The 26,838-nt window shown below is 44.2% G+C and overlaps 4 protein-coding genes and 4 non-coding genes across 9 annotated transcripts in view; 7 read left to right on the top strand and 1 right to left on the bottom strand.

Annotated features, from left to right (window-relative positions):
* LOC112266985 (pannexin-1-like) overlaps positions 1 to 7,364 on the top strand; it is a 12,643-nt gene extending 5,279 nt beyond the window's left edge. The window contains exons 9-11 of the transcript XR_006078832.1: positions 5,514 to 5,666; positions 5,760 to 5,837; positions 7,294 to 7,364. The gene's annotated coding sequence lies outside the window, so the exon portion shown is untranslated. The remainder of the gene's footprint in view (positions 1 to 5,513; positions 5,667 to 5,759; positions 5,838 to 7,293) is intronic.
* aamdc (adipogenesis associated, Mth938 domain containing) lies at positions 4,539 to 7,666 on the top strand. The gene is made up of 4 exons (XM_024444921.1): positions 4,539 to 4,733; positions 5,511 to 5,666; positions 5,742 to 5,837; positions 7,294 to 7,666. The coding sequence occupies exons 2-4, from the start codon at positions 5,535 to 5,537 to the stop codon at positions 7,432 to 7,434; spliced, it is 369 nt and encodes a 122-aa protein (XP_024300689.1). The 5' UTR covers positions 4,539 to 4,733; positions 5,511 to 5,534; the 3' UTR covers positions 7,435 to 7,666.
* On the bottom strand, positions 7,655 to 21,236 carry ints4 (integrator complex subunit 4). Of its 2 annotated transcripts, XM_024444965.2 has the most exons (24): positions 21,089 to 21,236; positions 20,334 to 20,528; positions 17,879 to 17,996; positions 17,662 to 17,768; positions 17,398 to 17,530; positions 17,095 to 17,195; positions 16,773 to 16,823; positions 16,595 to 16,683; positions 16,197 to 16,317; positions 16,036 to 16,107; positions 14,008 to 14,182; positions 13,648 to 13,853; positions 11,674 to 11,816; positions 11,445 to 11,560; positions 11,158 to 11,291; positions 10,619 to 10,776; positions 10,444 to 10,537; positions 10,247 to 10,327; positions 9,589 to 9,719; positions 9,452 to 9,511; positions 9,058 to 9,217; positions 8,836 to 8,979; positions 8,312 to 8,432; positions 7,655 to 8,182 (listed from the first exon to the last, which is right to left on the bottom strand). In XM_024444965.2, exons 1-24 carry the CDS (start codon positions 21,140 to 21,142, stop codon positions 8,004 to 8,006), a joined length of 2,943 nt encoding a protein of 980 aa, XP_024300733.1. In that variant the 5' UTR covers positions 21,143 to 21,236; the 3' UTR covers positions 7,655 to 8,003. The 2 variants fall into 2 exon arrangements, with proteins under 2 accessions (XP_024300733.1, XP_024300732.1); XM_024444964.2 differs by having other exon boundaries at positions 8,836 to 9,217.
* Positions 21,203 to 26,838, top strand: rps3 (ribosomal protein S3). Its single transcript, XM_024444920.2, has 7 exons — positions 21,203 to 21,313; positions 21,836 to 21,966; positions 22,802 to 22,895; positions 23,581 to 23,675; positions 24,416 to 24,603; positions 25,844 to 26,050; positions 26,767 to 26,838. Exons 1-6 carry the CDS (start codon positions 21,284 to 21,286, stop codon positions 26,041 to 26,043), a joined length of 738 nt encoding a protein of 245 aa, XP_024300688.1. The 5' UTR covers positions 21,203 to 21,283; the 3' UTR covers positions 26,044 to 26,050; positions 26,767 to 26,838.
* Positions 23,159 to 23,307, top strand: LOC112267754. The gene has a single exon (XR_002956138.1). It is a non-coding gene; the product is annotated as a small nucleolar RNA SNORD15 (small nucleolar RNA).
* LOC112267764 lies at positions 24,051 to 24,197 on the top strand. The gene has a single exon (XR_002956146.1). It is a non-coding gene; the product is annotated as a small nucleolar RNA SNORD15 (small nucleolar RNA).
* Positions 24,789 to 24,937, top strand: LOC112267752. Its single transcript, XR_002956136.1, has one exon. It is a non-coding gene; the product is annotated as a small nucleolar RNA SNORD15 (small nucleolar RNA).
* Positions 26,345 to 26,491, top strand: LOC112267750. Its single transcript, XR_002956134.1, has one exon. It is a non-coding gene; the product is annotated as a small nucleolar RNA SNORD15 (small nucleolar RNA).

Below are 26,838 nucleotides of genomic sequence, written 5' to 3'. Positions count from 1 at the left end.
TGTAATGCCAATGGGACAGCGTTGTATTAACTAATGGCAGTGGTACTAGCCAAAAATTCCAGGAAGTTTCTTTAACGAGATCAGGGATTTGAATTGGACAAGCCGTTTCTGGGTATCTTTTTATACTGAAAGCCATACTGCCCAAGGTGTATGTGGTGGTGGCATACTGTCCCGCAGAAGGGTCTTTCTATAAACTAGAGTACCACTGAGGATTTCTTACACTGGACAACTTGTAACAGCTGTTGATAAGTCATTGATGTTGATTTTGTTTGATTTACAGCCGGGTCACCTTTACATTTAACAGAGAAAGCCTTAAAGTAATGAGTTCATGTTTCTGTGCCTGGGATGGTACACTGTCTACTGTGTGAAATTGTGTTGGATGGATTATTGCGCAACACCCAAGTTAGTGGCTATGTAATATTATCTGGTAATGAAACATGTAAAATACAGTTTGTTTACCATGTTACACCTGCAATACAAGGAGCTTGAAGTAGCCTGCTTTCTCATTATAAAAACAGCGACGGTGAGATTAATGCTACCCCTATTCTTGGATTTATGTGTCCCTGGGTCGGCCACATAGGCTACAGTAAAATCACCATGCATGCATCCAATCTATTTAGTAAGGCAATTTCCACATTATTTTCACATTTTTTAATGTAGTGATATTCAAAATATCAATGGCTTGGCAAGGCCTAAATAATGCATTATTCTTAGTGGCAATGAGCTACTTTTTTGCATGCTTTTTGGGGGGAGGGGTTATATATTAGGCCGTATATGTACAATTGTATAAATTATAAGGTTGTATACCATGGAGGTCCTTGAAAATTACAATGAAATGCTTGGAAAAAGTACCTGAAAGTCATTGAGTTTGACTTGCCAGTGTCTTTATTTACCCTGATTTAAAGGATGTATAGTCCTAGGCCTATGTTTAGGTGGAGTTGGGCCAATTTGCATACAGTTGAAGTCAAGTTTACATACACCTTAGCCAATTACATTTAAACTCAGTTTTTCACAATTCCTGATATTAAATCTCAGTAAAAATTCACTGTCTTAGGTCAGTTAGGGTCACCACTTTATTTTAAGAATGTGAAATGTCAGAATAATAGTAGAGAATGATTTCAGCTTTTATTTATTTCATTACATTCCCAGTGGGTCAGAAGTTTAACTGGTACTCAGTTAGTATTTGTTAGCATTGCCTTTAAATTGTTTAACTTGGGTCAAATGTTTTTGGTAGCCTTCCACTAGCTTCGCACAATAAGTTGGGTGAATTTTGGCCCATTCCTCCTGACAGAGCTGGTGTAACTGAGTCAGGTTTGTAGGCCTCCTTGCTCGCACACACTTTCAGTTCTGCCCACTAATTTTCTATAGGATTGAGGTCAGGGCTTTTTGATGGCCACTCCAATACCATGACTTTGGTGTCCTTAAGCTAGGATGGTGTTCTTCGGCTTGCAAGCCTCCCCCTTTTCCTCCAAACAGAAGTATGTTCATTATCAAATCAAATTTTATTTGTCACATACACATGGTTAGCAGATGTTAATGCGAGTGTTGCGAAATGCTTGTGCTTCTAGTTCTGACAATGCAGTAATAACCAACAAGTAATCTAACTAACAATTCCCCCCCCCAAAAAACTGTCTTATACACAGTGTAAGGGGATAAAGAATATGTACATAAAGATATATGAATGAGTGATGGTACAGAGCAGCTTAGGCAAGATACAGTAGATGGTATCGAGTACAGTATATACATATGAGATGAGTATGTAAACAAAGTGGCATAGTTAAAGTGGCTAGTGATACATGTATTACATAAGGATGCAGTAGATGATATAGAGTACAGTATATATGTATACATATGAGATGAATAATGTAGGGTATGTAAACATTATATTAAGTAGCATTGTTTAAAGTGGCTAGTGATATATTTTACATTTCCCATCAATTCCCATTATTAAAGTGGCTGGAGTTGAGTCAGTGTGTTGGCAGCAGCCACTCAATGTTAGTGGTGGCTGTTTAACAGTCTGGCCTTGAGATAGAAGCTGTTTTTCAGTCTCCCGGTCCCAGCTTTGATGCACCTGTACTGACCTCGCCTTCTGGATGATAGCGGGGTGAACTGGCAGTGGCTCGGGTGGTTGATGTCCTTGATGATCTTTATGGCCTTCCTGTAACATCGGGTGGTGTAGGTGTCCTGGAGGGCAGGTAGTTTGCCCCCGGTGATGCGTTGTGCAGACCTCACTACCCTCTGGAGAGCCTTACGGTTGTGGGCGGAGCAGTTGCCGTACCAGGCGGTGATACAGTCCGCCAGGATGCTCTCGATTGTGCATCTGTAGAAGTTTGAGTGCTTTTGGTGACAAGCCGAATTTCTTCAGCCTCCTGACGTTGAAGAGGCGCTGCTGCGCCTTCTTCACGATGCTGTCTGTGTGAGTGGACCAATTCAGTTTGTCTGTGATGTGTATGCCGAGGAACTTAAAACGTACTACCCTCTCCACTACTGTTCCATCGATGTGGATAGGGGGGGTGTTCCCTCTGCTGTTTCCTGAAGTCCACAATCATCTCCTTTAGTTTTGTTGACGTAGAGTGTGAGGTTATATCCTGACACCACACTCCGAGGGCCCTCACCTCCCTGTAGGCCGTCTCGTCGTTGTTGGTAATCAAGCCTACCACTGTTGTGTCGTCTGCAAACTTGATGATTGAGTTGGAGGCGTGCGTGGCCACGCAGTCGTGGGTGAACAGGGAGTACAGGAGAGGGCTCAGAACGCACCCTTGTGGGGCCCCAGTGTTGAGGATCAGCGGGGTGGAGATGTTGTTGCCTACCCTCACCACCTGGGGGCGGCCCGTCAGGAAGTCCAGAACCCAGTTGCACAGGGCGGGGTCGAGACCCAGGGTCTCGAGCTTGATGATGAGCTTGGAGGGTACTATGGTGTTGAATGCCGAGCTGTAGTCGATGAACAGCATTCTCACATAGGTATTCCTCTTGTCCAGATGGGTTAGGGCAGTGTGCAGTGTGGTTGAGATTGCATCGTCTGTGGACCTATTTGGGCGGTAAGCAAATTGGAGTGGGTCTAGGGTGTCAGGTAGGGTGGAGGTGATATGGTCCTTGACTAGTCTCTCAAAGCACTTCATGATGACGGAAGTGAGTGCTACGGGGCGGTAGTCATTTAGCTCAGTTACCTTAGCTTTCTTGGGAACAGGAACAATTATGGCCAAACAGTTTTATTTTTGTTTCATCAGACCAGAGAACATTTCTCCAGAAAGTAGTCTGGCTTTTTTATGGCGGTTTTGGAGCAGTGGCTTCTTCCTTGCTGATCGGCCTTTCAGGTTGTCGATTTATAGGACTCGTTATACTGTGGATAAAGATACTTTTGTACCCGTTTCCTCCAGCATCTTCACAAGGTCCTTTGCTGTTGTTCTGGGATTGATTTGCACTCTTCACACCAAAGTATGTTCATCTCTAGGAGACAGAACGCATCTCCTTCCTGAGTGGTATGATGGCTGCGTGGTTCCATGGTGTTTATACTCGTGTACTATTGTTTGCACAGATGAATGTGGTACCTTCAGGCGATAGTTAATTGCTCCCAAGGATGAGCCAGACTTGTGGAGCAAAACATTTTGGCGTCTTGGCTGATTTCTTGATTTTCCCATGATGTCAAGCAAAGAGGCACTGAGTTTGATGGTAGGCCTTGAAATACATCCACAGGTACACCTCTAATTGACTCAAATTATGTCAATTAGCCTAGCCAAGCTGTTTAAAGGCAGTCAACTTAGTGTATGTAAACTTCTGACCCACTGGAATTGTGATAGACTATTTCGATGTGTCTATAAACAATTGTTGGAAAACGTCCTGTGTCATGGAATTGTGATACAGTGAATTATAAGTGACTTGTGTCATGCACAAAGTAGATGTCCTAACTGATTTGCCAAAACTATAGTTTGTTAACAAGAAATTTGTGGAGTGGTTGAAAAATGAGATTTAATAACTCAACCTAAGTGTATGTAAACTTCTGACTTCAACTGTATATTCACTTTTATTACTCTAAATACACGTGGAACTGCATGAAAATCATGCATGTCACACATTGGCGACATTTATTAATTGAAAGACCCAGAACTGTTATTTTTACATGTGGTGCATGCAGAATCGAGAAGTCCTTTTTTAGTCCAGAAATATGCTTTCGGGGCCCGGAAGCCAGCTTGTGATGCATGTTTTTGTGGATAAACAGAATATATATATATTTTTTATTATCAAATACGTTTGCAGCATCATTGTTTCCCCTTTCGACAGTGTACACATTGGCTGACATTAGTGACGTAACAGGAGGAATGGGAACCTAAAGGCAGTATAATAGCCGTTTGGGGGAACCGGAGTGACTCACACACAACTTAAAAGTCCACGTAGAAATACATTTGATAAATAAAGTAAATGGTTATTGGATGAACTCGGTGGGACAAACAGCCATTGCTTCAAACGTTCAGTTACAATTAACCTTAACCAGTCCACATTTTGTCATCGCCACGTTCAGCAGGAGACAACGTTGTCTTACGTTCTTATAGAAATGTATGATGTATATTGGTTCTACATCATACATTTCTCTGGTATGTAGAATAAGTAATCACATCAGCTCATTGAATATCTATCCGCAACGTTCCACAACGCTGAGGTATCAGCTACTTAACCTAACGATCCGGAACACACCCCTTTACGAAAGTAGCACAGGCTGCCTCCGAGGCAACGAACTGGTAAGGAAAAGAAGCATTCACGACTGACGGACATAAAATTAATAGTTCTAAAACCAAGACAAGTCGGTAGTAAATGATAGCAAAGTGACATTCAGTTTCGGTTCATAAATGATCGTTCGGTTTCAAACACTTGTTTGCGTGAACATGCTACAGTTCGCCAGTGTTTGTTTACATGGTCACGTTGACAGAAATACGATCTAATAATAGTTCATAGGGATTCAACTTTAGGTACGTTTATCACTAGATATGCTTATGTTTTACAATAATACTTTATATATCCATATTCCTTGGAGCATTGATCTCAAGTTGACAACCCCTCTGAGAGACACCAACACACATATCGGAGAGGTTTGAGCAGGGCCGCCGATTAGCCATTAACCTCGAGTGTAGGGGGCAGTATTTTGATGTTTGGATGAAAAACGGACCCAAATGAAACGGCCTATTTCTCAGGCCCAGAATCTAGAATATGCATATAATTGTCAGATTTCCAAAACTGTCGAAATATTGTCTGCGAGTATAACATAACTGATATTGCAAGTTGTTTTTCCTGAAAGCGCCCGATTGACATTAAGGGGTTGCTCTATGTCACAAAGGCAGGATAGTATCTAGGATACTGATGCCAGCAACTCTCCGGTTCCTGGCCCACCTTTTACTTTGATCACACCAACTGCGTCATTGCATTTTGGTACACCAGAATTACATTAATTTCCAATGAAAAGCTGCGTTTGCCTTGTGTTTAGTTGAAAACGCTGCGTTTGTTTCCAAACGTGCCTGCAGCAGCCGAGACACAACATCTGACCTATGTCGTCGCCAGAGATCGCTTCCCTGTCCTGGGGACACATGAAGGTGAAGGGCTGCTCCTCTTCCTATAAGGACTGTAAGGTGTGGCCCGGGGGTAGCCGCGCATGGGACTGGAGAGAGACTGGGACGGATGTAAGTTAAGACATGGACTGCGTCTCAAATGGCACCTTGTATGATGATGATGACAATGTGACTGACTGTGTGTAGCATCACCCTGGAGTGCAGCCTGCAGATCTGGAGGAGGTGCTTCAGAAGGGTGTGGCGACTCTGGTCATCGGGCGGGGCATGAGTGAGGCGCTGCAGGTATCCCCCAGCCCCATACACACACTCTTCCCCTACTCGTTTACATGACACTTTCCCGAGACCTACACCATTCGCCCCAAAGATTGTTTATTATATTGACAAGATATTAGTGCACTCTAACAATGGGGAAATGTTCTTAAAGATGAAAGGCAGGCTGGAGGTGAGATCAGGTGGGAATATTCTAGCCAATGAGAGGGCAGATAAGCTTTAGAGGCCTCATCTTTGTATCTCCCATTATAGCGTCTGTGATGGCAATAGGCTCCATTTTTATAGTACATTTTATTTTCCTTCATTGGCTGATTTTTCCAACTCCTAGGAATCCCCACCCAGTTGACTACTTTAATGTTGGAAGCCTTCAATGTCCATGCTAAAATGGATTATATCCACGATGAGTCCTCTCTTTATGACAACAGGCACAACTCTGATAAAGTCGTTTTTGGGTTGCCGAAATGCCAAGGGCGTCCACTTATTACACTGCATTCGTAACAACCTATTATGAAACTTATTTTCTATCAAATAAGAACAATTACATTTTTTTAAATCAAATTTGACACTCAAACCTCCATACAAAAATTCCTCACTTCGTGTGCTTATTTTGGGTGGAGTAAAACCTCTCGCTTCCTCTCTGTTTACCCTATCCTTCACTTTCCCTTGCCCTGACAAACATACTTTCACCATGTACATTACCCTTCCTCAGCCCTACACTTTCCCTAGCCACTACACAATTCCCCTGATTTCTCTCTCTGGCCTTGTTCGAGATGCATCAAAACTGATGTACCACGGGTAAATTGAATGACTGATCTACAAATAGAGTATTTATGATGCAAGGTGATTTGTAGATCAGTCAGTCCTGACTCTCCTTTTAAACTCCACCCAAAAACGTTAATTTGTTTTACCCCCTTTTCTCCCCAATTTCGTGGTATCCAATTGTTGTCTCATCGCTACAACTCCCGTATGGGCTCGGGAGAGACGAAGGTCAAAAGCCATGCGTCCTCCGAAACACAACCCAACCAAGCCGCACAGCTTCTTAACACAGCGCACATCCAACCCGGAAGCCAGCCGCACCAATGTGTCGGAGGAAGCACCTGGGGGCCTTGGTTAGCGCGCACTGCGCCCGGCCCGCCACAGGAGTTGCTGGTGCGCGATGAGACAAGGATATTCCTACCGGCCAAGCCCCCCCTAACCCGTACGACGCTAGGCCAATTGTGCGTCGCCCCACGGACCTTTCAAAACCCAGAAATCAGCCCTGTATGATGCAAAACCCAGAATCATGATGCAAATTGCATCATACGGGGATGATTTCTGGGTTTTGAAAGTTACATCTTGAAAACTTGATTGCTGACATGCAAAACATTTTGGAACTATGCTAACAATGGACTAATGAAACAAAAATATAATTTTTGGGCAGTTTTCCTTTAAAGATGGCTGCAATGTTGAACTCTGCGCTCTCTCTAAGGTCCCGTCCTCAACTGTGGAATTCGTGAGACAGAGAGGAGTGGAGCTGATAGTTCTGCAGACAGAGAAGGCCATCACAGAATACAACAACCTGGTTGGCCAGGGAGCCAAGGTGGGTGGCATCTTCCACTCTACCTGCTGATGACATACCACAGGTGGCCAGTAGGAGAACTCTGAAAGCCTGGTGCGATTCAACATGTCATATTCATTACAGCACACCATAGCAAAATGTTTTGCAATGGACAAGTCCATATAGTCCATCCCTGTTTGGTGCCTGATGAACACAACCCTGGGGTGCATTAGCAAAGTGAAACATTCAGAACACTAATGAAGAGCTAAAATGACTTGCTGTGAATAAAGGCTTGTTTTTGTCATCTGGTTTCATTTATTGTCATTCAAAGAAAAAAAATGGCCCTTAACTATAGCAACACAGATCAGACAGGTGACCTCAATGATTCTCTTGCTCAGTCTCAGGATGAAATCCCAAATAGCACCCTTTTTCCTTTAGTGGTCAAAAGTAGTGCACTATATAGGACGCATCCTCAATCTAGTTGAGCAGTCAGCCAGGAGTGGCACACAGTTACACACTAACAATATAAACATTGTTTAGTAAATATGTATGCAGTAAGGAACAGCCAATGGCTGAGGACTAGAGGGTCAGGGGTGGGAGAGGGAGAAAACAAGATAGCGAGATGGATGCTTAGGTGTTTGTCAGCGGCGGGCAGGTTTAGGCATGATGAAGACCTTGACAGGTTTGCCGAAGGGAATGGTTCCCTCAGTGGCACCCTCTGCTGGCTGGAGGCCTTCAGTGCTGCTGTCGCTCCACACTGCCTTACAGAGACGAGATGAGCTGTAGGCCAGCAGCAGCCTCACCTCGATCTGACACGCCTCTGAGACAGAGAGAAAAGGGCCGGGGGTGAGTTTGTGTCCTCACCAGTCCATGCAGAATAAGACAGCTAGAATGTGGGTGTGCCCCCCACTAGTCCATGTGCTGTGAGACCGGAAGTGTGTGTCCTCACCAGTCCATGCGGAGTGAGACAAGTAGACCTGTGTGATGAGGCGGTGGCGGTGTGGTCCAGGACTTCTGAAGTCTCCAGGTTTAGGCTGAATCACATGAGACTGGCCGTCTGGATACAGCACCTGGAGAGAGAGAAAATGTGTGTGTGTGTGTAAAAGACAAAGCAAACTATTACAACTTGGACCAACACTTCATCCATCAGCAGGAGAAAGGGCACAGCTTATATACATACCGCTAGGGTCCAGGACAAAGGGTTCGTTCACCCGGAAATGTGCAGGTGTATCCAACTTATGCATTTACATTGGATTGGTGCAATGTGTGTATAAGGTAGTAGTTTTGGAATTGTTAGGTTAGATTACTCGTTGGTTATTACTACATTGTCGGAACTAGAAGCACAAGCATTTCACTACACTCGCATTAACATCTGCATGGCTTGAGGGAGTTTCCACTATATTCTAGGTAAGGGTGAGTGTACGCTTTGGGAGAAGGTTGGAGAATCATAACCCAGCCAAGGGGTGTGTGTACCTGTACTTTGACAGTGTTGTGGGGGTCTTGCACGTGCTCCAGCGTAGCATCGATGTCTAGTGCCACCACCAGGCCAGATGTGAAACGCAGCGGGTTGTCAGACTCTCCTGTCGGCTCGATGATGGTCGCCGACGCACGCTGGACCTGCCAGCCAATACAAACCACACCTGGGTCAAATACCTGTGTGCGTGTGTGTGTGTCTGTGTCTCTGTGTCTCTGTACCTGTTTAGGTAATTGAAGGTTTAAGAAGCCACTCTGTCTCAATGTGGTCTGAAGGATCTTGACTAGTTCTCCAGGCTTGCAGGCCGACAGCTTGGGACTCAAGTCCAACAGCTTCCCCACAAAACTTTCCTGGAGGTGGGGCAGCTCCACCACAAACAGCCTGGAGGCATAGAGGTCAGGATTCATCAGAATACCAAAAGAAAAGGGTGTGCTTTCTGCAAGGTCAAAGTTGCCACCTTGTGGTGATAAATTTAAACAATTCAGTTCAACAATTCATTTAGGATGCATCAGTTTCTTTTTGTCTTATATAGGACAAATAGTCTGTCTTGTGTTTTCAAAGATGTCAAAAACAGATTAAATAGGTAGATTAAATGGTTAAAAAAAGAGAATATACCTCTGAAAGGATTCCACCTCCTGAAGGAACTTCTCACAGACACTGATGAGAGGTTCAACTCTGCAGAGAGATGAGAGGGGTTGAGCTGCTTTACAGTTATAGACATGGACGGTGGGGGTGTTTGTGTGTATACTAACCCTCGTCTGGTACGGGCAGTCAGGACTAGCTGTAAGGCCTTAGCCTGTAGTCTGACGTGGTGTATGGTGGCCACCTGTCTGTTCTCCAGACCACTATATAGGAACTCCAGTTTATATGTCTCCTCCAACATCTACAAAAACACATCACATTAATGTCTAGGGGTAACGCCAATGGCTGAAGACATACACTGAGTGTACAAAACATTGCTCTTTATATATGACAGACTGACCAGGTGACGCTTATTGATGTCACTTGTTTTATCCACTTCAATCAGTGTAGATGAAGGGGAGGAGACGGGTTAAAGAAGGATTTTGAAGCCTTCAGACAATTGAGAGATGGATTGTGATTGTGTGCCATTTAGAAGGTGAATGGGCAAAAATATGTAAGTGTCTTTGAACGGGGTATGGTAGTAGGTGCCAGCTTCACCGGTTTCAACACCTTGTAGAGTCCAGGCCCCAATGAATTGAGGCGGTTCTGAAGGTATGCAACTCAATATTAGGAAGGTGTTCCTAATGTTTTGTACGCTCAGTGTATATGCTCCTCTTCCCATCGGAGATCGGGGTTCAATCCCCCCTTCAACCTGTATCCCCCATTTCAAGTGTCTAAATAAAGTGAAAAATACTATTAAAAAAAGCACAATAGTTTGTGTGTGTGTACCTGTTTGGCAGCAGCAGTTGCCATGGCGTTGTGTTTAAGGCAGAGGGGGACGGCCATAGTCCACAACTTCTCCTGCAAGGCCTGTGGGAAGGACACAAGGAGAGGAGACAAGGGGATGAGGAAAGGCAATACGATTTGGGCATTCTGGTCAAATGTAATGCAGACAGACACCGGTCTATCCAGATGCAGAAACACACCTTGGTGAGCAGTAGTTGGCAGCGGAGGTAGGTGGCAGAGAAGTCAGCAGCTCCTGCCAGCTCTGTCTGTAGCTCCCCCAGTCTCTGTAGGTCTCTGAGAGGATACACACACACAAAATATTCGCTTCAAAAATTGTTTGAAATGTTTTGATAGTATTCGTGTGTATGTATGTACCTGATAGTAAAGTTGAGCAGGTCCTGAGCCCCGGGGTCCTGTAGGTTGTGTATAGTGCTAATTCTGCTCAGACTCTGTTGGAGGAACAGTTGAGCAGACTCCACACTGCCGGAACCTTCTATACCACTCACACCTGGGGCCTGCGTCCTCCCTGGTAACTACACACACACACACACACACACACACACACACACACACACACACACACACAATAAACTGGGTGGTTCAAGCCCTGAATGCTGATTGGCTGACAGCCGTGTTCTATCAGACCGTATACCATGGGTAAGACAAAATGTATTTTTACTGCTCTAATTACGTTGGTAACCAGTTTTTAATAGCAATAAGGCACCTCAGGGGTTTGTGGTATATGGTCAATATACCATGGCTAAGGGCTGTATTCAGGCACTCCACGTTGCGTCGTGTGTAAAAACATCCCTTGGTATATTGGCCATATAGTACATCCCCTCGGGCCTTATTGCTTAATTATGACACAGTGGGTCTTAACATATATTGGTGAAAGGGGTGTGTGTGTGTCTTACCCTGAGAGGAGGTACTAGGTGAGAGAGGCTGTCCCGTAGGTAGGTGTAGTGTCTAAAGGTGTGGTCTGAGAACAGAGCTGTCATGGTGGGACAAGACTGAGCTGCGTTGAACACCAGCACCAACACTGCAATATCTGTTATGCTAGGTCAGGAACACACAACACAGAGTTAGGTATAGGTGTGTGTGTGTGTGTGTGTGTGTGTGTGTGTGTGTGTGTGTGTGTGTGTGTGTGTGTATGTATGTATGTATGTATGTATGTATGTATGTATGTATGTATGTAGGATACAGGCAGGGTCGTCCATGTCTGGTTCAGGGGTGTGGAAGTAGGGGTGAGTACTGAGCAGCTCTGGAACCAGCGGTAACACCAGGGTTGGATGACGACAACCTAGAAACTTTAGACACCTAGAGAGAATGAGAGGGATAGAGAGAGAGAGATGACGAGAAAGAGTGTGTTGAGTTTTAAAAGCTTTTTTATTGAATCACTTGCAAAGTGATACACACAGACAGAAGCTTACTTCCAGACAGAGTTGCGGTCGGTGGGGTACTTGGTGAGGTTTTTCAGCAGCTCCAGCAGGGCCAGTTGGATACACTCTTTAGTTGACACATTGGTGAAACACAGCAACTCATGTAGCGCCTCTCTGATGTCACGAGACGAATCCTACATAAGTTACACATTTCAGTTATTATTTTTATTCTTTAAAAAAAATTGATACAGCACCAGTCAAAAAGTTGACACACCTACTCATTCCAGGGTTTTTCTTTATTTTTACTATTTTCTACATTGTAGAGTAATAGTGAAGACATCAAAACTATGAAATAACACATATGGTATCATGTAATAACCCCAAAGAGATTCTTAAAAGTAGCCACCCTTTGCCTTGATAACAGCTTTGCACTCTTGTCATTCTCTCAACCAGATTCATGAGGTAGTCACCTGGAATGCATTTCAATTAATAGGTGTGCCTTGTTTAAAGTGAATTTGTGGAATTTCTTTCCTTAATGCGTTTGAGCCAATCACTTGTGTTGTGACAAGGTAGGGGTGGTATACAGAAGATAGACATATTTGGTAAAAGACCAAGTCCATATTATGGCAAGGACAACTCAAATAAGCAAAGAGAAATGACAGTCCATTAGTTTAAGACATGAAGGTCAGTCAATTCGGAAAAAAGTTTCTTCAAGTGCAGTCACAAAAACCATCAGGCGCTATGATGAAACTGGCTCTCATGAGGACTACCACAGAAATGGAAGACCCAGTTACCTCTGCTGCAGAAGATAAGTTCATTAGTTACCAGCCTCAGAAACTGAAGCCCAAATAAATGCTAACCAGAGTTCAAGTAACAGACACATCTCAACATCAACTGTTCAGAGGAGACTGTGTGAATCAGGTCTTCATGGTCGAGTTGCTGCAAAGAAGTCACTACAAAAGGACACCAATAAGAAGAAGAGACTTGCTTGGGCCAAGGAACACAAGCAATAGACATTAGACCGGTGGAAATCTGTCCTTTGGTCTGATGAGTCCAAATGTGAGATTTTGGGTTCCAACCGCCATGTCTTTGTCAGGCGTAGAGTAGGTGAACAGATGATCTCTACATGTGTGGTTCCCACCGTGAAGCATGGAGGAGGAGGTGTGATGGTGTTGGGGTGCTTTGCTGGTGACACTGTCAGTGATTTACTTAGAATTTAAGGCACACTTAACCAGCATGGCTACCACAGCATTCTGCAACAATACGCCATCCCATCTGGTTTGCGCTTCATTTGTTTTTCAACAGGACAGGCTGTGTAAAGGCTATTTGACAAAGAAGGAGAGTGATGGAGTGCTGCATCAGATGACCTGGCCTCCACAATCACCTGATCTCAACCCAATTGAGATGGTTTAGTTTTTGCGACTGCACTTCAAGAAACTTTCAAAGTTCTTGGAAATATCCAGATTGACCGACCTTCATGTCTTAAAGTAATGATGGACTGTCGTTTCTCTTTGCTTATTTGAGCTGTTCTTTACCAAATACGGCTATCTTCTGCACCCCTACCTTGACACAACATAACCGGTTGGCTCAAAGCATTAAGAAGGAAAGAAATCCCACAAATTAACAAGGCACACCTGTTAATTGAAATACATTCCAGGTGACTACCTCAGCTGGTTGAGAGAATGCCAAGAGTGTACAAAGCTGTCAAGGCAAAGGGTGAATACTTTGAAGAATCTAAAAATCTATTAAGATCTATTAACACTTTTTTGGTTACTACATGATTCCGTGTATTATTTCATAGTTTGATGTCTTCACTACTTTTCAACAACGTAGAAAATAGAAAAATAAAGAAAAACCCTGGAATGAGTAGGTGTGTCCAAACTTTTGACTGGCACTGTATATTTTAACATTTAGAAATGTTCTTCTTTCCTTGTAATTGTGTGTGTGTGTGTGTGCATGCATGCATGCGTGTGTGTCTTGGCACGTGCATGTATGCGTCTCCATATGTGTGTTGGTCTGTGTTACCTCTAGTACAGCCAGTACAGTATCCAGCTGGTCTTCTCTCAGGGTGATGTTAGTAGAGATCTGTCTCAGGACGTGGATGGACTGCAGCCTGACTTCCTCAATCTCATCATTAAACATGTCAACCAGGAAGTCCAGGCACTTCTCGGCAAAGCTGGCAGATGATTGGGCAAGAGCAGAGAGTGCATCCACAGCAGCAATACGCACCTCTACAGATAAAACACACATAGGCACATTATAATTTACACACATAAAACCCATGCGCACACAAAAACACACACTCTCTCTGAGCCTCCACAGCCTTCTCAGAAACAAACAAAACATAACACACACAGAGACAACCCCAAACACACACACTCTTACCGTACATCTCGTCCTCCAGTCCGTGTACGAAGGCTCCACATGCCCCCGAGGCGATCAGGTTGACAGCTGAGGTGTCCACCTTCTCCTTGGGAGCATCATCAGCCCATTTCCTCCCAGAGGAGAACTCACCTGACGCATAGAGCTCCTTGGCCCGCTCATGAGCAGTACGTTTCCTCTGAGATATATATATGTATATAACATTATTATTAATATATTGTTGTGTTGTAATTTGAAATACTTGCTACATCAGAAGTGAATGGTTATATGTAGGAGGAATGTATATGGTGGGGTCAACGGAGGTTGGATATGAGCTAGGGGCTTGGAATATTACTGAGTAAGGGAAAAGGCAATGGGGGTATAAATGCTGGTGGAAACATGTCTGTCTTTTCAGCTGTTTGACCCAGTGGGTGAACAAACTTGGTTTGAGCTTCCCTAGTTGTCTGATGGTTTATTTAGAACCTGAGTAAAAACTAACAATATATTACACTACCATTCGAAAGTTTGGGGTCACTTAGAAATGTCCATGTTTTTGAAAGAAAAGCACATTTTTTGTCCATTAAAATAACATCAAATTGATCAGAAATACATTGTAGACTTTTGTTTTTCGTTTTCTTACCCCTTTTTTCTCTCCAATTTCGTGGTATCCAATTGGTAGTAGTTAGTCTTGTCTCATTGCTGCAACTCCCGTACGGACTCAGGAGAGGCGAAGGTCGAGAGCCATGCGTCCTCCGAAACACAACCCAACCTAGCCGCATTGCTTCTTGACACAATGCATATCCAACCCGGAAGCCAGCCGCACCAACGTGTCAGAGGAAACACCGTACACCTGGCGACCTGGTCAGCGTGCACTGCGCCCAGCGACTCCTGTGGCGGGCCGGGCGCAGTGTGCGCTAACCAAGGTTGCCAGGTGCACGGTGTTTCCTCCGACACATTGGTGCGGCTGGCTTCAGGGTTGGATGCGCGCTGTGTTAAGACGCAGTGCGGCTTGGTTGGGTTGTGTATCGGAGGACGCATGACTTTCAACCTTCGTCTCTCCCGAGCCCGTATGGGAGTTGTAGCGATGATACAAGATAGTAGCTACTAAAACAATTGGATACCATGAAATTGGGGAGAAAACAGGGTATAATTCACAAAAAAAAGAAGGAAAAAAAAGGCCAGCATCCCAGAGTTACCTCTTCACTGTTGAGAATGGTGTTTTGCGGGCACTATTTAATGAAGCTGCCAGTTGAGGACTTGAGAGGCGTCTGTTTCACAAACTAGACACTCCAATGTACTTGTCCTCTTGCTCAGTTGTGCACCGGGGCCTCCCACTCCTCTTTCTATTCTAGTTAGAGCCAGTTTGCGCTGTTCTGTGAAGGGTTTAGTGCACAGCGTTGTACGAGATCTTCCGTTTCTTGGCAATTTCTCGCATGGAATAGCCTTCATTTCTCAGAACAAGCACAGACTGACAAGTTTCTGAAAAAGTTATTTGTTTCTGGCCATTTTGAGCCTGTAATCGAACCCACAAATGCTGATGTTCCAGATACTCAACTAGTCTAAAGGCCAGTTTTATTGCTTATTTCATCAGTACAACAGTTTTCAGCTGTGCTGACATAATTGCAAAATGGTTTTATAATGATCAATTAGACTTTTAAAATGATAAACTTGGATTAGCTAACACAGTGATTTTTGCTGATAATGGGCCTCTGTACATCTATGTAGATATTCCATTAAAAATCAGCCATTTTTAGCTACAATAGTCATTTACAACATTAACCATGTCTACACTGTATTTCTGAATAATTTTATGTTATTTTAAGGGACAGAAAATGTGCTTTTCTTTCAAAAATAGACATTTCAAAGTGACCCCAAACTTTTGAACGGTAGTATATGTACTGTATTATATTACATCTAGATTACATAGAGCTCATCGACTGCTTATGAGCCGTACGTTTCCTCTGAAATATACATTATTATAAATAAATTACAAATAAAATGCTGTATGCTTCCTCTGAAGAGACATTTTACACACACACACAGTGTACGTACCCTGAGGTCTGACATCAGCTTCTTGTCCAGAGTCTGCTCGAGGAAGTGAGGACTGACCTGCAACATGTTACCCTGAGGAAGAGAGGAATGAGTGGAGGGGAGGAAAGGAGAACCATGACTATCTGAAAAGTAAGATGTAATTTTTTTGTGTGCGTACTCACCAGTGTTTTGGCGGCCTGCACCCTGACCACCCAGGATCCATCAGAGACCATGTGACTGATCTTCCCAAACGAGTCGTCGACCAGACGGACTTGCTCATTGGACGACGGAATCGGCACAATGCTGATTGGACAGATGCCACCTTTATTCATCAATCACACAGCAGTTTTCACCCCCCCCAGTCAGTGAGTGTGTGTGTTCAGTGATGGGCTTGTTTGACATTGCAGCCGACATTGCAGGCGACTGCTGACTGATGATCTACAAATCGACTTGCATCATAAATAACCACTCATTATTATTTGTAGATCAGTCTGGCAGTCACAATTTACCCACAATGAATCATGGATTTGGTGATCATGAACACAGCCAGTGTGTGTGTGTGTGTGCGTCTATGTCTTACCTCTCTGGATAGAGCTGACTCAGGACCCACACCATCTGAACGGCAGCCGAACGAACCTGCTCATAGTCATCACACAGCAGCTGACAGGCCTAGACACACAATTAAAGAGAAACGCTCACACAAAAGAACCTAGCGGCTGGGAAAGAACCACACGCATGCACACGCATACACACTTTACCTGATCATAAATGGTCTGTTGAATCTTCAGTCCCCTTTCATGCAGTTGCAGCTGAAAGGAAGAGCAGAACATTTAATTATCAATCAGTCAATATATAATCTATCTAGCCTGTACACATGCCAATAGTCTAGAGAGGCGTCCTATATGTTTGGAGTAGGCATCCAGCTAACTTTCACCTGTCCTGTATTTTCAGAGCAGTGCAGACTATCGAGAGGCCTCTCAATATCCACTCAATAGACTGAAGCATTGTTTTTGGGCATGCATTCTAAGTGAGCATGCTAGGATGTATATTGGGACATAACAGGAGGAAGTGTGGTCATACCATGGCTTTGATGGCCGCCGTGCGCACCCTTGGGTCCTGGTCTGCAAAGTAGTCACTGATGAGGCTCTGCGCGTCTCTCACACACACTCCACCAGACACCCCTGGAAGGAGAAGGAAGGGAGAGTGGAAAGTAGTCACTGATAGCACACTGCTGCTGCACATCCCACACACATCTCTCAGACATGATGATGTAATGAGGGGAATACTGGTTCAATTAAATTAAGTAAATAAACATGTCATGTAGTAAATGTTTTTATTGTTGTTGACTCAACTACCCTGGTTAACCCAAATAAATATACACACCTGGAGCACTGCCCCCAATAACAGCTGGAACCAATCCCTGTCCATCTTTATTTAGGGGCGTGTCCACGTTTCCCAGGCAACCCAGGAGTTGTAGGCATTTATTCCTCACACCGAAATATGTGTCTGACAGGTGCTGAGAGAGAAATGAGAGGGATAAGATGAAAGAGGGGGATGAGAGAGAGAGAGAGATCGATGAGAGAGAGCGGGATGAGAAAGAGGATGAGAGATTGATTGACTTCCAGACCACGACTGTATGCGTGTTACCTTGTAGGCCACCTCTATGAGTCTGTGTCTAACAATAAGGCTTTCTGGGAGCTGGGTGCCGATGACCAGCAGAGTGTCCAGCAGCTGAGCCAGGACCTGATGGGACTCTGGACACACACAGAGAAGAAAACACAGAGACAGACATGGACTAGGTCAGAGAAGATATGAGAACGAGTGTGTACGATGTACTAAGTGTGTGTATCAGAGTGTAACTTACTCTCTGTGTTGAATGTGTTGAGTGTGTCATCTAGGATACTCTCAGGGTTGAAGTTCTGGGTCTTACTTAGCAGGCCGATCAGAGAGGCAATCTTCAGCCGCACAGAGTTATCCTGCTCCTACAGAGACATAGATACAAAAACAGTTATCACTCTTCTACAGCAAGACACAGAGCAAGGTGAGGGAAAGAAGGGATGGAAGAAGAAGAGGCAGAAAGGATAGATGTAGGAGGGTAGAAGAGAGGGACCATCGAAGGACGGGCAAGGATAGCTGCTCTCAGCAACGCAGGTGTATTTACAGTGGGGCAAAAAAGTATTTAGTCAGCCACCAATTGTGCAAGTTCTCCCACTTAAAAATATGAGAGAGGCCTGAAATGTTCATCATAGGTACACTTTAACTATGACAGACAAAATGAGAAGGAAAAAAATCCTGAAAAATCACATTGTAGGATTTTTAATGAATTTATTTGCAAATTATGGTGGAAAATAAGTATTTGGTCAATAACAAAAGTTTATCTCAATACTTTGTTATATACCCTTTGTTGGCAATGACAGAGGTCAAACATTTTCTGTAAGTCTTCACAAGGTTTTCACACACTGTTGCTGGTATTTTGGCCCATTCCTCCATGCAGATCTCCTCTAGAGCAGTGATGTTTTGGGGCTGTTGCTGGGCAACACAGACTTTCAACTCCCTCCAAAGATGTTCTATGGGGTTGAGATCTGGAGACTGGCTAGGCCACTCCAGGACCTTGAAATGCTTTTTACGAAGCCACTCCTTCGTTGCCCGGGCGGTGTGTTTGGGATCATTGTCATGCTGAAAGACCCAGCCATATTTCATCTTCAATGCCCCTGCTGATGGAAGGAGGTTTTCACTCAAAATCTCACGATACATGGCCTCATTCATTCTTTCCTTTACACGGATCAGTCGTCCTGGTCCCTTTGCAGAAAAACAGCCCCAAAGCATGATGTTTCCACCCCCATGCGTCACAGTAGGTATGGTGTTCTTTGGATGCAACTCAGCATTCTTTGTCCTCCAAACACGAGTTGAGTATTTACCAAAAAGTTATATTTTGGTTTCATCTGTCCATATGACATTCTCCCAATCTTCTTCTGGATCATCCAAATGCGCTCTAGCTAACTTCAGACGGGCCTGGACATGTACTGCCTTAAGCAGGGGGACACATCTGGCACTGCAGGATTTGAGTCCCTGGCGGCGTAGTGTGTTACTGATGGTAGCTTTGTTACTTTGGTCCCAGCTCTCTGTAGGTCATTCACTAGATCACCCCCCGTGTGGTTCTGGGATTTTTGCTCACCGTTCTTGTGATCATTTTGACCCCACGGGGTGAGATCTTGCGTGGAGCCCCAGATCGAGGGAGATTATCAGTGGTCTTGTATGTCCTCCATTTCCTAATAATTGCTCCCACAGTTGATTTCTTCAAACCAAGCTGCTTGCCTATTGCAGATTCAGTCTTCCCAGCCTGGTGCAGGTCTACAATTTTGTTTCTGGTGTCCTTTGACAGCTCTTTGGTCTTGGCCATAGTGGAGTTTGGTGTGTGACTGTTTGAGGTTGGGGACAGGTGTCTTTTATACTGATAACAAGTTCAAACAGGTGCCATTAATACAGGTAACGAGTGGGGGACAGAGGCACCTCTTAACGAAGAAGTTACAGGTCTGTGAGAGCCAGAAATCTTGCTTGTTTGTAGGTGACCAAATACTTATTTTCCACCATAATTTGCAAATAGATTCATTAAAAATCCTACAATGTTATTTTCTCATTTTGTCTGTCATGGTTGAAGTGTACCTATGATGAAAATTACAGGCCTCTCATCTTTTTAAGTGGGAGAACTTGCACGATTGGTGGCTGACTAAATACTTTTTTTGCCCCACTGTACATACACTCCTTTCAGTTGTATTGGGTTGCACAAAAACAGTCCTCGAGAAGCCAGAAGTTAAATACAATTCCAATTCAACTTATTGTGCCGGTGGGCAGGAAGGTTGGTCATTTTGACGGGTGGAATTTGTGACAAAATATCTAAAGGATCGGATTATTAAACATGGTCTGTTGTAGACCCACTTCTTCTCTGCTTACCTCATGTCAAAATAAAAGTCCCCCAAAAGTTATTCATTTTTTGCCCACATATGCAGCATGTGCAGGACTTTTATTTTGACATGAGGTAAGCAGAGAGTACATCGGCACAAATGTAATAGTATTAAACTTCTGGCTTTCCACTGATTGTTTGTGTGCAACCCAATACAATTGAAAGCAACGCTAGTGTATGTAAATACACCCGCATTGCTAAGAGCAGCTAGGGAGAGGAGGGCTGCTTTACCTTGTAATAGTGTTCCAGGAGGAGAGATGGGAGAATGATGAAGGATAGAAAAAGAAGAGAGAGGACGCAAGGAGAAGATGGAAGAAGAGATGTGAGGATGGAAAGATTAAAGCCAGGGCTATCATACCTTGTAGTAGTGTTCCAGCAGTATGCGCACAACTCCTTCCACACTCTCAGCCTCCACAGAGCTGCGGGCGAAGTGCAGCAGGTACTGCAGGGCATCAGTGGGGTTGGAGGCCTTACACAGGTCAATATGCAGCGCTGCAGACTTACTTGGCTTGGTCAGACGGAGCTTCTTGGCTGGAGCCTCCTCTTGGGGAAGCTGTTGATCAACAGAGACAATTTAATCAAAACCTTTTAATTATGTGATGTTTGGCTGTCCAGATCCATATCACGGCATATCTAAAGCTGTAGGGATCGAACTATAGCATGGATTTAGACAAAGCTAGCCAGGTACCAGATCCCTTTGTACTCTTGCCTACTCTATTGCTGTCCTTTTCATGATTTGCATAATCATAACACAAACAGACTGGTACTCAGGCTAGAACACTATTGCAAATGTACACCAGCTAGCTAACTAAAAGGAGCTACCACTGGCCATGTGTTCAGATCCATGTGACCCAACGTAGCTAGTTAGCAACGATTCTACGAGCCCAAAATAATATCTCTAACTACCTAAAGTTCATGAAATAGGATGCACCATGTTATCAAAAATTCGGATGTTATTGCGGGATGCAATACGTTAACAGTTGGTTAGCTAGCAACGAAACACTCACACAGTCTGAGTCTAACGTTAGCTAGCTGGCTTGCTAGTATTGTAAGAACATCGACAATTAAAATGTGAATATTTCGGGGTTTTTTCGTAACCATGCGTCTACCGACCTGAACAACTTTGGAGAATTCCTCGTAAACTCGCTTTTTGAGATGTGCTGCCATTTTTAACTAGCTTCCAGTATTTTTTGTTGTTGAAAGCGCCCAGCACCATCGTAATCAAGCATCGACGGAACTCGCATTTATGGGTATAAATAAACTTCCGGTTCCTTAACTATTTCTTTCCTGTCAGCGGCCTCAGGCAAAATGGCGGTGCAGATCTCTAAGAAGAGGAAGGTTAGTTCACGTTTCTTACCAAAATGGTCTTCGTAACTGATGCATTTGTAGAAAATTGGGATGCCATGTGTTAGCAGCATGAGTACAGAGTTGATTGTCGTATTGATCGGTGTCCTCGTCCTCTAGTCTAAAGAGGATTGACAAAGATGTTACCTACCCGTACAAAGAATCCCCACTTCGCTAGAGAACGTGCGAAGGGGTGCCTTTTAAACCGTACTAGCGATTTAAGTATAGCCATGATGGTACCATTCAAAAAATGTAATTGCGAGTCTGATTGTCAGTGGTGTGTAGGTGGATTAGTGATCGGTGTCCAGTTGGTTAATATTAACGTTACGTAGGTGGCAGGCTACTTCATTTTAACATTGGCACTACCCAGTTAGAGTAAAAGTACTCCGTAATACTCTGTAATAGTAACTTGCTGATGTCACCAACAGTTGCAGGTTCGCTAGCGGCTATGAGACTACTACAAGCATGTTCCCTACAACCTAGCTAACGATATACTCAATTTGTGTGCCTGGTTAGTTCGTCGCGGACGGAATCTTCAAAGCCGAGCTGAACGAGTTTCTGACGCGCGAGCTTGCGGAGGATGGGTACTCCGGTGTGGAGGTGCGTGTAACCCCGACCAGGACCGAGATCATCATCCTGGCCACAAGGTAACGTTACGGGTATGTTGGTAGTTAGGGGGTTATACTGTCTTGAAAATGTGTATTGTTGGTACAATAATGAATTGGTGTAGGGTTGTGTGGGTATCACGATTTCCGTGGGGAGCCTGTGCCATCCCGTGATATATGGTATTACCGGTAGTGCACAAACGTTCACGTAGGATGTCTTTGTAAATAAGAATTTGTTCTTAACTGACTTGCCTAGATAAAGTTTTATTTATTATTTATTTAAGGACATTTTTTATTCTCCAGGCGCAAAAGTCCTCATCCTCACTTAAGAAATGCTAACAAGTGCTAAGGAATTCTCATAGCGGATGCTAGGTAAATGCTATTGAGCACATGCAAACATTTCCTACTAGGACAGACAATGAGGCTCCTGCAAGTATCTCAACGCTGTTTGCAGGAAGCACAAAATAAATATTAGGTGGCATGGATGCTGTTAACAAGAAGCTTGGTCTTTGTTAGCCAACGTAGGCACTTCTCAGTAAAATGCACATCACAGCCTGCTTGGAGTTTGCTAAAAGGCACTTAATGGACTCTCAGACCATAAGAGACAAGATTCTCTGGTCTGATGAAACCGAGTCAACTCTTCTGCCTCAATGCCAAGGTCACGTCTGGAGGAAACCTAGCACTATCCCTACAGTGAAGCATGGTGGTGGTGGCAGAATCATGCTGTGGAGATATTTTTCAGAGGCAGGGACTGGGAGACTAGTCAGGATTGAGGGAAAGATGAATGGGCGAAGTTCAGCTGGAACTTTCAGGAAAACTAGATGACTAACTGATTGCATAGAGCACGTTTAGTAATAGAGTGCCATTGTTGTTTCAGGACCCAGAATGTTCTGGGAGAGAAGGGTCGTCGCATCCGGGAGCTGACCGCTGTTGTTCAGAAGAGGTTTGGCTTCCCTGAGGGCAATGTGGAGGTAAACAAACACTACAGTTGCATACATGTACTCATTAGACATGCTCCCTAACCACAATAGCAGGGAGCTGAGAACTGTGGTTCGGCAGAGGTTTGGCTTCTAAAGGCAGTGTGGGGGATAGAAGAATATGATTGTGTGAAGTTTAAATTAAAACAAGTGTGAATTCCACAGATTTTTACATGGGGAAGATTTGAAATGTGTTAATGAATGTAAAACAACTAACCTCAAGTGTGTCTGAAGGTAGAATCTGACTGGAAAAGCTCCTTCAGTGATGATACGATGACGAGTCGGAACGGGACACAGTCAGTCTCTGGGGTCGCTGGGTCAGGGTCACGTTCTGTGTCTCTGGGTCCAGTTCCCCAGCGCAGCGTGTCTCTTCAATTGAAGACATCAAGGCATTTGTCTGAGAAGGACTGAATCCAGTACAGGAAATGTGTGGATTCGTATGGTTTCTTGTTAGGTAGTCCGGTAGCTAGTTGGCTAAGATAAAGGTAGTCAGGGATGCATGAAGTTGTAAGCGTTCTAGAGACGGTTTCTATCACAATTAAGAATGTGAATTGCGAGGCTACACTTCTCTGCTGTGGTGGTTCGACAGCTCACATTGCATCACCCGCACCAAGCTGTAGGCTGTGTAGCCTCTTTGTATTTGTAGAAGGTTAACCTCCTCCACTCTCTCCCCCTCTAGCTGTACGCTGAGAAGGTTGCAACCCGTGGTCTTTGTGCCATTGCTCAGGCGGAGTCTCTGCGCTACAAGTTGCTGGGAGGTCTGGCTGTACGTAGGTAAGACTAACCCTGGCCGCTGACCTCCAACCTGTTGCACCTAGACACTGATCTAAGGTCCGTTATGCATTAACCTTCAGTGGTGCAGGTTTCACTCTTAATGGTACAGGTTAGGATTTGGGAAGGTAAGCGGGTTCTAGATCTGTTCAGGAGAAAGTTGCCAGAAAACGACTGCCCCCCCACTAATTTGTGCTGTCGTCGATCGCCCCAGACCATTTAAGTTAATTTGCAGTATTTAGGTATCTTGAGCAGCCACTGGTTAGCTTAGCATGCTACGATCAGTGTCTCCATTAATCTATTGAGCAGAACATGCCCCTGCTGTTACAGTCCACTTTCTTAAACTTCCTTTCTCATGACATACAGTAGAATGTCTCCCTTCAGTGATGATACGATGACGAGTCGGAATGGGACAGTCTGTCTCTGGGTACACTGGGTTGGTGTCACGTTCTGTGTGTCTGGTTTCAGTTCCCCAGAGAGGCAGGTCTCTTCAGTTGAAGACATCGAGGCATTTGTCTGAGAAGGGCCAGGAAAATGGCTCATAATGTCAGATGTGATCTCACAGTCCTGTATAAGTTGATGTGTATTAAACCCATTTTCTTTCTCATATCCCAACCCCCCACCCATTTTTGCTCCACCTTTCGTCTTCTCCCCCCCGCCTTTCTTCCTCTCCCCACACACTCTTTTCTGCGCACTCTTCACTATCTCTCTTCTCCTACCTCTCCCTCCACCCCCCCTCCCAGAGCTTGCTATGGTGTGCTGAGGTTCATCATGGAGAGTGGCTCTAAGGGTTGTGAAGTGGTGGTTTCTGGGAAGCTGAGGGGTCAGAGGGCCAAGTCCATGAAGTTTGTTGATGGCCTGATGATCCACAGTGGAGACCCAGTCAACTACTACGTAGACACCGCTGTGCGCCACGTCCTGCTCCGACAGGGTAAGTACCAAATCAACCCCTAGACACTACACTACTACTCTACTCCTAGACACTACTAATGGTTAGACAAAGTGAATACCAAATCAGCCCCTATACCCTACCCCTAGATTATTCTGATCTGTCAAGGTGAGTCTCATCAACAGCAGAATTTTTGGTCTGTTGCTTTTTAAAGGTGAAATATTTTCCTTCTGTGATGATACGATGACGAGTCGGAATGGGTCACGGTCGGTCTCTGGGGTCGCTGGGTCAGGGTCACGTTCTGTGTCTCTGGGTTCAGTTCCCCAGAGCAGCGTGTCTCTTCAGTTGAAGACATCGAGGCATTTGTCTGAGAAGGGCAGTCATAGTAGTCAAGTCATTATGATCAACCTCTTACTTGCTATATCACACATGTGCTAACCCTCATACTCTATTCCACAGTGCCTTCAGAAAGGTTCAGAGCCCTTGACTTTTCCTACATTTTGTTAGGTTACAGCCTTATTCTAAAATTGATTGGTGTTTTTCCCCCCGTTAATCTACAAACAACAATACCCTATAATGACAAAGCGAAAACGGTAAAACTAATTTATTACAAGTTTAAAAAAAAAAATATATATATATATATATATATATATATATTTACATAAGTATTCAGACCCTTTACTCAGTGCTTTGTTGAAGCAGTGATTACAGCCTCAAGTCTTCTTGCCATTCTCTGTGTTCTTGGGAACCTTCAATGCTGCAGAAATGTTTTGGTACCCTTCCCCAGATCTGTGCCGCGACACAATCCTGTCTCGCTGCTCTACAGACAATTCCTTTGACCTCTTGGCCTGGCTTGGTTTTTGCACTGGCAACTGTGCGACCTCATATAAACTAGTGTGTGCCTTCCCAAATCATGTCCAATCAATTGAATTTACCACGGGTGGATTCTAATCAAGTTGTAGAAACATCTCAAGGATAATCAATGGAAACAAGATGCATCTGAGCTCAATTTTGAGTCTCATAGCAAAAGGTCTGAATACTTATGTAAATGTAATATGTTTCCGCTTTGTCATTATGGGGTATTGTGTGTGTGTGTGTAGATCTTTTTTTTATTTTTTAATTAGGATTTTTAAATAAGGCTGTAATGTCACGGTGGCTGAATACTTTCCGACGCTACTGTATACGTTTCACTGTTCTACGTGTAGGTACGCAGAATAACCTTTGGGTAGAGGGTCTGTGTAAGCACTGATGTGTTCATGTATGTGTTTTTTGTCTGTCTCAGGTGTGCTAGGCATCAAGGTGAAGATCATGTTACCATGGGACCCCAGTGGTAAGATCGGCCCCAAGAAGCCTCTGCCAGACCATGTGAGCATTGTGGAGCCCAAAGACGAGACTATCCCCTCCACCCCTGTGTCGGAGCAGAAGGGTGCCAAGCCAGAAGCCCCAGCAGCCATGCCACAGACTCCTGTACCCACCGCATAGTAGACAGGTACTATAACCTAACGCTAACCCAGCCACTGCATAGTAGAAATGTACTGTACTATAAATTAGTGGTTCTCAGCTGGTTTTGCTTCGGGACTCAAATTTAACCAGGTTGTGACTCAATTTGCATTGTGGGGGGAAACTAGATTGATAATGTAGTAATTGTTGAGGAGGCTTGTGGTCGTGAAAGGACTCTCCATAAGTGTCATTTAAAATGCTGCACGAAAGTGTCTATCTCAGAGTGTGATACACTTTGTTGACTTTAAGGGCGACTATTTGTTTAGTGTTAGTTTACTCTTCCCTTCAGTGATGATACGATGACGAGTCGGAACGGGACACTGCCTGTCTGGGGTCACTGGGTCAGGGTTACGTTCTGTGTCTCTAGGTTCAGTTCCCCAGAGCAGCACGTCTCTTCAGTTGAAGACATCGAGGCATTTGTCTGAGAAGGGCTTCCTTACTTTATCAAATATATGTGTCCCAAATGGTACCCTATTCCCTTTTATATTGCACTACTTTTGACCAGGACCCATAGGGATCTGTTCAAAAGCAATACACTGTATTGGGAATCGGGTGCCATTTGAGTCTGTCAATATACTGGTGCCTGAATCCAATATTTCTAGACTACGTTGAGCATGTAGCTAAGCTACTGTGTGTGTAATTCATAAACTGTGATTCAGGCAGGTTTAGGTCTGGTATCCTAATGTCTTATTCTTTTTCTTCCAGGTGTCAAACATTGTTTGTAGATGGAAGCAGGACCCTGCATTTTCTGTACAAAAATAAAACCTGGAAAATACA

Source organism: Oncorhynchus tshawytscha, linkage group LG14, assembly GCF_018296145.1.
Source record: "Oncorhynchus tshawytscha isolate Ot180627B linkage group LG14, Otsh_v2.0, whole genome shotgun sequence".
NCBI lineage: Eukaryota > Metazoa > Chordata > Actinopteri > Salmoniformes > Salmonidae > Oncorhynchus > Oncorhynchus tshawytscha.
This window is presented reverse-complemented; position numbering and strand designations above follow the sequence as displayed.